Source organism: Leptidea sinapis, chromosome 43 (assembly GCF_905404315.1).
Source record: "Leptidea sinapis chromosome 43, ilLepSina1.1, whole genome shotgun sequence".
In the NCBI taxonomy this organism is placed as follows: domain Eukaryota; kingdom Metazoa; phylum Arthropoda; class Insecta; order Lepidoptera; family Pieridae; genus Leptidea; species Leptidea sinapis.
In genome coordinates this window covers 4,982,648-4,997,032 of record NC_066307.1, presented here as the reverse complement: position 1 = coordinate 4,997,032, position 14,385 = coordinate 4,982,648, and the positions used below count along the sequence as shown (strand labels likewise).

Genomic DNA, 14,385 nt, shown 5'->3' with positions numbered 1-14,385 from the left:
AATAATCCTTAGAATATTTTGTTTAATGCAGTATTGTCATTGTCAATGAAACAAACATGTTCTTAGACGAGATTTAGAGCGATATAATAAGTGATACAACTGCGAGTGAGTTTCTGCTATCATCATTAGTATCCGCATCAGTATTAGTATTTAACAAGTTATTGGTACCTAGTAACAAGTCTTCAAATTAAATCAAAATCACTTTATTCATTTAGGTCACGGAAATGATACTTAGGAATGTCAAAAATTTTTTTTTTCCTTATTGAATCTACCACTACTTCGTAAAGGGTTGAGCCAATGAGAAGAAGTAGCAAAAAACTCATTGCCACTCTATTAAATCAATATTCATCCTTTTACAAATCATTTTAATTATAATAACGGATACAATATCAATTCTCAAATATCAAATAGTCAATGCCTTACACGAGTAAGTCAAAAAAGAAAATGTAAATTAAAAGAAAACAAAAGTTATTGAGTACAGTAGCTACATCATTCACACACACCGTAAACAAATAAAGGCATTTTGCGATAATTTTATGATCGATTATGTAAAAAAATATAATAACTTATAAGAATCTGAAGCAGAGCTTCCCGTAACAGGATCATCCTGCTACAAGTAGCGCCCGTTCTCGAGCATGAGCCAGCTATCGCCTCCCTCGACCATATTACCACATTTAGGGAAGGGGCGACCCGTCCCATGTCGCCGCCACAAGCAGTGACATTTAAGCGTGTTTTACTGACAGCTTTAAGTGTCAGTTTTATTTGCGGAATTACACTAGTGTTTTTCGATCCCTGTAGTCTTGATAAGTACCAATACTAACAAAATCAATTCGTAGATAATATGCGTATTTAGAATATTAACAAAATTACCGACAAGGTTTCCTATTGCTACATTATAACCTTAGAATCACAGCTAAACAGTAAAAATAGGAATTAAGATACGTTAATAAAGCTAGCCGGCATATCGCAATGTGGTCACGTAAGCCATTACAAGAATGGCTACGGTCCTTATTAATTGCTTCGCCGCCATAATTGCACCTTTTAAATGCAGTTATAGTTCTTACATCAAAATTAAAACGAGCATTAAATATGTGTTTTCAACTATATTAAAGGTTATATATATATATATATATATATAGTTAGAATATGTGCTATGAGTCTCTATGGAGGGGAGCGGGAGGGGGCTCCAATGAAATTTGGTATTAGGTATATTTATTGGGACTGAAAATAAAATTGGTTTGAACCTAACTATCTATATATATAATGAAACGTGTCTTTGTTTGAGGTTCGACATGAAACTACCACCATTCGTTGCGGAATCTGTCCTAGATGGTTTATGGCCACTTATTTCCTTATTGTATTTGTAAAAAGATGAATAAAATTTAATTTATTTCGTTTTAAAATTCGCCCCGCGCAGCGAGGGGGAATGGCTACTAGTAGTTACATTCTCCCCACTGGTGGCTCAAATATCAATGTTACACACACACACATATATATATATATATATATATATATATGTGTGTGTATATATGTATGTATATATATATATATATAATATATACCTGTAATATAGTTGAAAATACAGATATAAAGTAATTAAAACCTCCAAAGAAATTATTTAATTAAATTTTGGTATCCATATTATTACTGAAAATAAAATTTGTTTGTGTGCACGTGTTGTTTGTGTGTTAGTGAACCAATCAACAATTATATAAATTTATGTGTGGTTTTATTCATATGATATCTCGGATTATAATATCTAAATGAAATACACACTTATAATCTATGTCTTACATTAACTACTGTATCTTATGTTAATTATAAGAAATAACACAAAGAGCAACATTCAATCGAAATAATAAAAGATTGTTGTATCTGAAAGCCTTGAAAATATAAAAGTGCAATCAGATTAACTGTACAGAGGAGGTTGTAGAGGAAACAATATTGTATTGTTGCAGGAACGACGCAGTAATCTTACTTCACTTGTAGTAATATTGCACATTTGATTTCACTGTTTGTTGGAGATTTTTTAATTTAAGAAATGCTTCTTAAAAAGACTTTCTGCTAAGTGTGGCAAACTATATGTTTTATTATCTATAAATAAATTTAAATGATTTATTAAAAAAATGGTTCTGTCGTAAGTCCTACTACTCCACATCTGAATATCTAAGTGATCCGACAGCCTGGGACTATAGATTTAGATTATTTTATAGCAATAGCAATGACAGTATTAAATTGTATATTTTATTAAAAAGAGCGCAAAAAAAGAATGCTGGGAGAGTTTCTTGAGCCGCATCTTCTCTCTCAGAGCGCCATTTTAGTATCTAGTATGTAAGAAATTACATCAAAAAGAACTCTAAATCAAACAATTATAAATATAAATTCAAAAATTGGTCTTGATTATAATTCAGAGAAATCTGAGTGGTCCCATTAGTAAAAATAAAGTACCATTAATAAAAAAGTATGGTAAATACGTTAAAATCTTATAAAATATCAGAAACATCATTTCTTTTACACATAATATAACATTAAGGTTATATAATTTATGTCATAACAGTAACTGTGGGTAACATTTATAGTTGACAGAGAGAAATAATAATAATTTCTAATCACTCAACATCAAATATTGGAAACACGCACTTAACCAAATTACTCCACGAAGTTTGAACCAACAAACATCGAACATACATCAAATACTATCTACTAATGACATTTTAATAGCATTTGAATTTATCCATCAATAGTAATTATTGAAAATCAATCATTGTTCCAGCGACGAGATTTCCATTGCTACACTGTGATGATAACGCATTTTGAATTGGGGCCGTTCATATTATATTTAATGTTGTAGATGTGTGCAAAATGGAGTGATTGTTTTAATTTTTTTTATCATTAACATTTACGTCTTCTTGAGTTTTGACATGCGTAGAATTAATTTGAGACTGAACTGACCAGTTGGAGGCTCCTACCAGTGGGATTCTCCTTTGCACAGGATGCCGGCTAGATTATGGGTACCACCACGGCGCCTATTTCTGCCGTGAAGCAGTAATGTGTAAGCATTACTGTGTTGCGGTCTGAAGGGCGCCGTAGCTAGTGAAATTACTGGGCAAATGAGACTTAACATCTTATGTCTCAAGGTGACGAGCGCAGTTGTAGTGCCGCTCAGAAGTTTTGCGGTTTTTTAAGACTCCTGAGCAGCACTGCATTGTAATGTAATGGGCAGGGCGTATCAATTACCATCAGTTGAACGTCCTGCTCGTCTCGTCCCTTATTTTCATAAAAAAAAACATTTGTTCAATGTTATTTTTATGTTTAGATACATTGAAAGTTTTATTTATTTTTGAATACTCGTATTCAAAAATAAATAAAATCTTGCGTAAAACAACGTTGCAGAAACAACTTGCCATATGAATGCAGTGTTTGCAGCTGCTATTGAAAGCACTGTGCAGTTTTGGTTTAATCGCTTCCTTAGAGGGATTACTTCGACGTGAAAATGAAGTCCATGGAAGACCAGCTACTTAAGTTAATTATGATTAATTAAATGCAATGGCAGAAGTGACAAAGTACGATAGAATTAGCAGAATGGTTAATTTACCCAAAATATTGGGGTATATTACTCTCGGGAAATCTTCTACCAGTTCAGGAAGAAATTTGTTTATTCTATCGAGTCCTCTATTAAAAAGTCGCGAAACAGCTGCAAAATAAATCTCTTTCATATTCCTAGAGGAGTAAATTTTGCGTTAAACACTAAAAATCATTTGTTTAACACCGTAATCTCTTAAATAACATTCCTTTCTAAGGCTGGGGACCGAGCCAATGGCCTTGAGGAATCGAGCGGAGCTAGGTTACCTCGTGCGCATAAGATCACCATAGATTCAATTCAGAATTAGACAAAAATATAAATCTATTACAATCATAATACAATTTTACTAACTAAAGTAAGTTAGAAAATTGAACGATTGCGATCAATATCAAAATTAAAAAAACTAAGTTTAAAATAAACTAAAAACTAAAGAGATTTAATTTAATACGAGGTGTATTAAATTATGCAAATCATATACATTTAATATTAATAAAGTACTATTATTTGTAGGTGCTACCAAGAAAAATGTTCATAAAAAGAAAATTACTGGGCCAAACTATGTCAAATGTCAAACCTCCTCCTTCTTGAACTCGGTTAAAAATGTAAAATATATCTATTTTTATCATTCTATCCCTATATATATTAATATACGCCTGACTATCCAAAGTCACGAAAGAATGAATAGATTAAATTACTTGTATTAACTAACTCTAAAATAATAAGGCTAAACTACATTGTTCTGGACTTAACCTGTAGCTTACCAAAAGCTTTTAGATAGGCCATTCATGAAAAGAGAAATGAACACCTATACCTAGTTCTATTTTCAAATTCAATAGATAAATTTTAAAAATTTTACTTTAGAATTTTTTTATCTTATGAATCCTACTAGAATTCGTTACAAGCAATCTCTTATTTCTTGTGTTATATAAGTTACAAGTGATGCAGTCCAGATTAAATTAATTCTAAAATGAAAAGTTGTCAGAGATTCATGGCAACTCAATTAAATTGTGTCGAAGTTCATCATTCAAAATCTGATTTAAGAGTGACACATGCTGATATAAAAGAGAATTTTTATCAGCGAATAATTGAGCTAGAAATAATTAATTTAAACAGTCATCGTACAATATATCATGTATACGGGCACTCATAGTTCACACCGCAACACCCCATCAATTGTAGCGAGTAATTACAACGGCCTTTGTTGGGGGCAACAATAGCGCAAATCGGATTTGAAATAACACCTCTGTACTAATATGTGATCGAACAATGCTACATACACAATGCTACGAGATATTAATGTCGACTAATTATGGCTGACGATCAATCGTGTCGTACCTGAGGGCAGACACGTGGATTTTGATCTGTTTTTAATTGAAACAAACGCATCGATGAAATTAGAAATTTTGTATTTATGAACTATATTATTATTTTTATGATAATAAGGGCGAGACGAACATGACGTTGAGCTGATAGTAATACGCTATGCCCATTACAATGCAGTGGAGCTCAGGATTCTTCAAAAGCCCAATAATTCTGAGTGGTAATACAATTGCCTTTTGACTTTGATTGACTCAAGTGATTGACCGTCCATGGGCGGTTGCCTCAAGTGTTGAGATAACTGCGTATGGACATGGGTTAAGAGATGGGCTGGCCTTTTAGGTGAGAGTATACTCTAAGCTTGAAGGTCGTATCGGTTCGGTAAACTGCAGCCGGCGACTTACCGTCTGTACAAAGTAAAGAACAAGGCAAGAATTTCCTCGCAAAATTCATGGTGGTGGAATGGCAGACGTCAACATTTTGACGTGACGGCGGGCTTAATAATATTTTTTAATCGTAGTAATATTCAAATTCAAATTCAAAAACACTTTATTCATGTAGGTCACGGAAATGACACTTATGAATGACAAAAAAAAATTGTTCCTTATTGAATTTACCGCTACTTCGTAAAGGTTTGAGCTTAATTGTGTTACAAATCATTTCAATTACAATATATGCAAAGTGACGCAACAAAAATACTCAAATGTCAAAAACTGAAAGGCTTACACAAATAAGTCAAAAACTGAAAACAAAAGTAAATTAATACTTATAAACACAAGAGTTATTGAGTATAGTAGATGCATCAATCCACACATACCGTAAATAAATAGAGGCCTTATGTGAGCATTTCATAAAATAAAATATATAATAACTTTAACTTTAAAGGAAATAATAATAATAAAAAACACATCAAGCAGACCTCCCGGTAACAAGATCATCCAGCCACCAATGGTTTAAATAAAATTATTTATTGTTCATATCGTAAAAAGTATTGTTTTGTTTTGAATACAATTCCTTTAGTAAATCAATTAAAGAATATGTGTCTTCATAATAAACACATACGGATGAAAATACAATTCTGTGTGTGCACTGTATATTATGTAAGTTATAGTTTGTATTTCGTTTCTACTGAAAAATATAAATTTAAGTAAGTAAGTAAGATTTCGAATCAATAGCAGCATACAGATGGAAAAACAAGACTCATAATCCTTAAGGCTATTGAAGCTTAAGGAAAGTATTCTTTTTTAAGATTGCGTCGATTCCAGTCACAACAAGACGGAAGCCTGGCCACATACAGAATATCAAGGTAAGTACAACTTTTATCGAATTATGTTAAATGTATTTCTCTGAAGTATTCTTACACTTTATTGATCATAATTATTATTATATCTGCAATCGTCTGGACGGTGAGAGAAAAAGTATTATTTGATACAATAGTGATTAGATTAGTGCGGCTTATGTACAATAATAACTCAATCAATCAAGTTATATTTATGATTTGAGTAATGGTCGGTCTAGTGATAGATTACTGCCCTAAAATCTGCGGGAAAACGAATTGCTTTATATGGTATATGGTATACACAGATGATAATACTTCCTACGCATACTATGACTAAATAGAGTTGTTTTATTGTACATTATAATAATTATCTTGACGACCTGTATATCCGAGTGGTTAGCGATCCTACCTACAAAGCTAGAGGTCCCGGGTTCGAATCCCGGTAGGTGCAAGCATTTATATGATGAATATTGATGTTTGTTTCCGAGTCATGGATGATTAAATGTATTTATATATGTTTATATGAATTTATGTATGTTTAAGTAAGTATATTGTATTAAATATATCATTGTCTTGGAACCCATAACACAGGCTGTATATTATGCTTAACTTGGGGCAAGATAATTTGTGTAAAAAGTGTGTCAATATTATTATTATTATATTATATTACTTAAAATATGGGTATCTATGATCTTTCCTGATACATTTTTTCTAAGGAAATTATTGATTTGAATTGAAAATTGATGATTAATTTTATGAATAATAGTACAAAATATTTAAATAACATTAGTCATTATTATTGTTCCTATATGCAATTGCGGTGAAAGCAATCTCCTCCATTATTAGATTATATATCATAATATTATAATTATATTATTTTGATAAAATAACCTTTTATTTTTAAGAATCTTGAAACAGTAACAAAAAAATTACACACGCATGAATAACTGGTAGTAATTAAGTTATTCTGAAATATTTTTTATTTTACTTTGAAACAGAGGAATTCATAACCCAAGGCGAGCTCTGTTTTCCTTGTACGTAAAGAAGCGAGCCGGATGGCTTTTCTCCCATCGTGCTCCTGATTTGACACTGGTGCCAACGCGTTTATTCCGGCACTCATACGTAAAAAGTATAGTCCCGTAAGCAATATTAACTACCAGCTCTTAGTATTCCTGGGGAATCACCAGTTAATCAACGACGGGTTGGTCGATAGGTGATCATTTGGTATACCTAACACATAGTTGGGTAGAGGCTATCGAAAGCAAGGCAGAAGGTCTGACAGTTAGTCTGGATATCCAGAAATTCAGCGAAGGCCTTAGACTGTAAATGGCTTTCGGCGCTTCTCAAATTATATTTTGAATTTAAATGCTACAAAATTGAACCTCGTAAAATCACTCACACACACAAAGTGATAATGTTAAAAAATATACCTTAATATAACAATGTCGGCTCACAGTTTAAATTTACAAACTAAACTAGCAATAAATATAAATTTTGTGAAGCGCAAATTCGCAGATAAGCGAGTGTTTGTGGACGCGAGGCGCGGTGTGTTATCATTATTTATTGCGAGAAATGATCGCCCGTACATTGTTCATTCACGCTATTATTATAATAATAAAGACTCAACTTACATAAATAAATTTTTAACTTTATTATATAGTATGTGTCATACTACTAACTAAGGATATTTAAGGACTGTACTCGGTACGCGATTCTTGTTCTAAATAACTATGTAAAATAATTAGTTATAAATAACGTAAGAATACGATATCTTCAGTGACTCTTTCGAAAGTTGAGCGCAAGCGCCAACAGGGCCGTGGGTACGAGTAAGTAATAATTAATCAACTTTCAGTTAAGTTTATGAGGGCGGCACTGAAAATTTCAGGAATCAAGGATGTGACACAACATTACTATTTAAAAATGTATTTATTGCTTTTCAAAGTATTGTCCGCGAAATTTGACACATTTTTCCATACGATGGAACCAATCATTGAACTGTACGGCGGATGGTCTAATAATTCTATGTTTTCTGGCTCTAAAACTCTTTTGTTCTGTGCGCGGTGTGAGAACTCGCATTGTCGTGATGGATGATAATGCGGCGGTTGCAGTTCTCTTTACGGAGTTCAGAAACGACCAGTGGCAAACAAATGCTAGCATACCATTCTGCATTAACCGTTCTTTGTCCCTCAAGAGGAATAGTCGCAACATGGCCGGTTTTGGAGACAAACGTGGCCACCATTTTTTTTTGCAACACTCCGTGGACTAACAATTTTTGTTGGCTTTAACTCATTTTCGAATACCCAAACTCGTGACTGGATTTTTTTTTCGGGTTCGTACGCGTATATCCAGGATTCGTCACCTGATACGATGTTGTATACATCATTTGAGGATCCTGCGTGGAATCTTTCGAGAGTTCTGACGCACCAAGTAACGCGAGCCGCTTTTTGCTCTTCTCAGTGCAAATGCGGTATCCATCGGGAAAACAACTTTTTTACACCTAATTGTTCATGCAAGATTATTTGTATTTGACTCATGCCAATGTCTAAAGTTGCCTGAATTTCGAGGTATGTCACATGTCGATCTTCCTCAATCAGCTTACGCACAGCATCAACGTTTTCTTTGGTGACTGCAGTTTTTGGACGACCTTGACGGGGATCATCACTGAGCTTGACACGTCCACGTTGAAATTCAGCAAACCAGCAATAAATTGTGGTTTTGGATGGGGCTTCACCACCAAATGCAGAAATCATCCGGTCAACACACTGTTTTTTGTTAAACCACTTCGAAAGTCATAATAAATCATCGCTCTAGAATTTTCTCGAGTCAATTCCATTTTCTCAACGACTAAACAAGTTTGACAAGACCTTGTGACAAGACCGAGATTTTTTCTTAAATAAATAAATGGTATTCGATTTTTAAAACCAAGGAGTTTTCAATTAAAAAGATTTTAATATGACAGGAACATTGGAAATATTCCATTCCTGATACTTTTAGTGCAGCCTATGTACTACAAGTCAAAGTCAAAAGATGCGTTGCACTATTTTTTCACACACACACTTTGTTAAAAAATAAAGAAACTAAACATTTTTGTATTTTAACACAATATATTTAATATAAATAATATAGTCAAACTAGTTGAGAATAGCAAGCAGAGAAAATCTTCCTCAGTAATAATAATAGAACTAGAAGAAACAAGTACAATATTATAGGCGAGGATGTTCGTCACAGGAACTGCTGTATACTTAATCTATTACTTCCCGAAACTTAGCACTGGTTCTAACACAAATATGTAAAACGTAGCAAGTTCGCATATTGGCGGAGACTTGCTACTGCTTTGGAAACTTACACATCCATAACTCACATGTGAAATTGATATGAGTTAGTTATAAGCTGATTTAGTACTTAGCGGATCTTAGTAATTACATCGATGCTTCAAATTGCAGCTAATTATCACGATATATCAGTAAGTATATTTATGTATTTATATATAATGCACTATTATGATTCATAAGATACATAATAGCTTTAAGGGTAAATGTATACACTTCTACAATAATGTCCCAGCCACTGTTCAGGCATTATCTATGAATAAATTTTAATGTTTTATAAAAAAATGGCTCTGTCGTAAATCCTATTACTCCACTGCTGAATATCTAAATGATCGGACAGCTTGGGACTAGATTGTGATTATTTTATAGCGATAGAAATGACTGTACAGTATTGTATATTTTTATTGAAAAGAGCGCAAAAAAAAGAATGCTGGGAGAGTTTCTTGCGCTACTTCTTCTCTCTCAGAGCGCCATTTGTTTCCGAAGCGGTAGTAGTATCAAGTAGTATAAGAAATGACATCAAAAAGAATTGTAAAGGAATCAATTTTGAGAAAATAAATGCCTTTTTATGCCTTTTTTTTATGAAAGCACATTATCTATACTAATTGGGCGAAGCGAAGCGAAGCTGAGCGGAGTTCCCACCGAGTGACTCCAACTGATTTCTGTGTTAAGAGTTGTATTTCGGCACTTTTTGGAGCGATTTTAAAAAAATTTTAAATCATAGACAGCTTTTGAAATTTTCTAAGTTATTGTCGAGACAGAATTTTGAATTTCGATTTGATTCAAATATTACAATTGAAAACCAACATGACTTACAAATTATTCTAAATTAGCACGCGCTATTTATATTTATTTAAAAATTCTTTTTATTGTTTTTGTTTGGATGAATTTTGTTTTGTTTTTGTACACAGACTTAGTTTACCTCACTTCGCTCAAATATACACCGCAGCGTACGAAGAGGTAAATTTTGTGAGGTTGTAGAGGTTAATACCTGGATCAACTAAACAGATTTAGAAATATTCTGCTGAAATATACTACCAGAAAGTCACATTATTTGTGTCATAGGCTACATATTAAATCCAACACTTTGATAAACTCATAATATCAAACCTGTCCGAATACACATTTATAAATCAAATCATATACAAAATCAATCAAATCGGTTACACCTAAAGATATAGTAACACATAGTCATCAAAAACATAAATTGTTAAAAAACAACCAAGTCTCCCAACTCAATTCAAAGTTGTGAGATCTATGTATTACCAAGTCTGTCAATTTATTAAGTCCCTACTTAAGGGTCTTTCTGTATTAAGTTTTTACGTAATTAACTAACCTAACAATCTTATCGTGTTCATATCAATATATAAAAATATTTTATGTTTTAAATATATAAATAAACTTGGCCATCACATGAAAACACAATGTATCTTTTTTTTTCTTCAAATTCAGGCTTATAGTTTTACTAAAAAACAAAATTATAGGGGTCAAAAATGGCCTAAGCAGTTTTGAGAAAAGAAACACTTGGGGGGAGGGGGGCACAGCTGTGCCCCCGGATTATACCATATTAAGTAATTAATATCAAAAAACTAATAAATAACAAAAAATAGGATTGCCATTACCAAAATCACTAGTTAGTTATAGCTTAGTATACGCATGTAAGAAGCACTCCTTTTTTGGCATAATAAACAAATTTAATATAAGTAACAGTTAATCTATACTAATATTATAAAGCTACAGTGTTTGTTTGTTCGTTTGTTTGTTTGAACGCGCTAATCTCTGGTACTACTGGTCCGATTTGAATGATTCTTTCAGTGTTGGGTAGTCCATTTATCGAGGAAGGCTATAGGCTATGTTTTTTTTTTCAAAATTAGGGATCCGTAATAAAATTGCTATTTTGTAACACAAGGTGTAAAATCGAAAACCTATTTTTGCGTGCGCTGCAAATACTATTGACAATAGAACAAAATGATGTACAGGCTATAATATAGGCAATATTTTATTACTTATAAAACTATCGCGTGAATTATACTTTATATGGCAAAACAACGTTTGCCGGGTCAGCTAGTAATAAAATATAAGTTACGATTGATGATTTTTTTTATTTTTTTTAATAGTCTACCTTCATCTCTCAAAAAGATTAAGTCGTTCAAAAATATTTAAATGTGAGCTATCAGACTAAATTACTTCAAAATTGTTATAAAAAAGTTAACTGAAACATGTAAAGAACTACTGATAAATTATTAAATCATAATATTCTAATGTAAGTGACAATATTATGTTTTTAATGAGAAATAAATATTTTAAAACCTAATCTTATTAAAAAAAAAACAGTTCATGTTATTTTCTCTCGAGCTGTCACTTTAGACAAAATGTGAAAGTACATAACGAACACCTCGTTACTCGGGAGGCGACGTCTTTTGGATCGTGTCGGAGTGCATATTCAAATTCAAATATTTTTATTCAAAGTAGGATTTAAAATCACTTATTGAACTTCAAAAACTACCACCCATTCAAAAGAGACTGGCTGAGAAGAATGGCCGCAAGAAGGTCAGCGGGCTTTTTTTTAATATAAAATATGGATTACAATGTGATATCGTACAATAAACATTTATAATTCAAGAGCCTGAGGGTGTTCGCTTTATTCCCAGTCCGTGGTGTCATTAAGAAAATCGTTTATGCTATAATAACCTTTCCCACACAAACGTTTTCTAACAATTATTATAAATTTCGTAACACATTTGTTTTGTACTTTTTCTGGGATCATATTGTAGAAGCATATACATCGCCCAACAAAAGACTAACTAACTCGACCCAACCGAGTAGTAGGAATAACAAGTTTACGTTTGTTCCTCGTGTTAACATTATGAATGTCACAGATTCTAGAAAATTCCTCAATGTGCTTATGAACATACAAAACAATATCAAAAATGTATTGAGAAGCAACAGTCAAAATGTTTATTGTACGCTACCATGTGTTCAGTGGACGTAATATTTTAGTTCACTTTAATATTGGTGATTATTCTGTAGACTATAATATTTTTATATCGAAAATTATAAGTGAAGTGGTTATTGCACATTTTTTAATTATCGTCTCCTCATCCGATAATCCACGCCTAACCTATTCCTAAGATATGTAAAACCCTGATGATAGTCGGAAGTTTCCATATTAACAGTGAATTTATTTTTACGTAATTAAACTCATCTACGATACAAATAAAAACCAATGTCAATTAACCTCAATAATACGAAATTTTAAAATATATTTACCTGTAGCTGTTATGTACTGGTAGTCTCACTAATAATTGTTAAAAAAATATTGAATAAAGATTCCACTTCACACTATACTAAATGGAGATTTATTGACTAGCTTCAGGTTTGAGAAATTGACAACAACACAATTTTTTCCCAAACGCTTCATAAGAAATATAAAAAAATCTCACCAATTTAATTTCAGTCCATTATATGTATAAGGTTATTTAATTTTCATAAAGACACAATGTTATTCATTCTTCCTTAATTGAACAAAATATAACCTTCCAACAATTACCTACTTTGTCTTTACCAAAGCCCAAACCAACAGGATATTAAATCCGCAATATTAATGAAAGCGCGAAACCCACTGACTTACCATTAATTGAAGTGAACCTTTGTTCTATATAAATAAAATAGGTATTCGTGTTGATTTATTAACTCCAGAGTCTACGGCGCATGATAAATAGAGGCTTCACAAAATTTATGGCTAACTTCTAGACGTTGGGAAGGAATGAATGTGGGAACAAGAACTTTATGAGCATTCAGAGCTGAGTATAAAATTTAACACTGCATTTACTGTTGCTATTTAACTGTCTTAATAGCACACACGGCTTAGCTGATTTGTGCTTTAATTAAATATTTAAATAGTTATTTGGCAACCTCGTCAGCATTAAATATCAGATATCAAAGTGCTTAAGTTCATATTTTAATGAGTTTAAGAAGAAAACTTCTTAATAGATTTAGTTGTGTGTTATTATATTTCCCAATGTTTATTACAATTATTTACTTCTTAAACTCTCCATTCAAATAGTGTTTTTTTAAATAGATGAAAAAGACATATTACTTTTTCCAAATTTAAATAGGAGTCTGTTTTATTTAAAATATGCTATATAATTAAGATTTTTATTGGTAGTAAAATAAGTATAGTTTCTTAAAAACTTATTTGCAATCGTGTGTTACTTGTTAAGTAATTGCGCATATGTTTATTTGAGATATATAAATAGTAACAATTATTGTAATATTATTAGTAAATATAAAATAATTGTATCTAGTTATGTTATGTTATTGAACAACACTATGACGCTTATAATAAGCGACAGAGTACTTAGGCAAACTAGGAAATCTGCCTTCCAAATGAGCTGTATAATAAATGAAATATTTCAATTGTAATGTAATTTACCTATGAAATAAAATATTTATAATTTTTGATTTCACTTAAATAAGCACTTACCTAAAAGAAAGTGTTGTTATTGGCCGATAAGACTTATGGCTATTCGGATCTTCCATCGGTGTTCCCCAGAAATCATCAAAAAACACCTGTTTCAAACTATTATCACCAGTAACATCACCGTTCGTCACGATAGCCGGTATGTCATCGTGGACGAAATCACCATTCAAACTGTTCACATAACTAAGCACTGCTGTGGTGGTCACCAAGGAGTATATAACCCAGTCATTGTGGTAGAAGGAGGGCTTCTGTAGCTCACGGGTGCTCGTCAACCGTCGCTTCATCTTCGGGCTCGCTTTCAATAACTTCACTGTCACATTCTTGAGTTTGCACATTGATCGAAGTTTTTTCTGTTAACAAAAGTTTCTTATTAATAAGCAAATTGGAAAAGTAT

At 32.2% G+C, this 14,385-nt stretch overlaps 1 protein-coding gene across 1 annotated transcript in view; it reads right to left on the bottom strand.

The window, feature by feature from the left end:
• Positions 1-14,385, bottom strand: part of LOC126977001 (protein O-mannosyl-transferase TMTC1-like) — a 191,740-nt gene that overhangs the window by 109,377 nt on the left and 67,978 nt on the right. Inside the window, exon 2 of the mRNA XM_050825636.1 lies at positions 13,995-14,341. Coding sequence (XP_050681593.1) covers positions 13,995-14,341 — 347 coding nt within the window. The remainder of the gene's footprint in view (positions 1-13,994; positions 14,342-14,385) is intronic.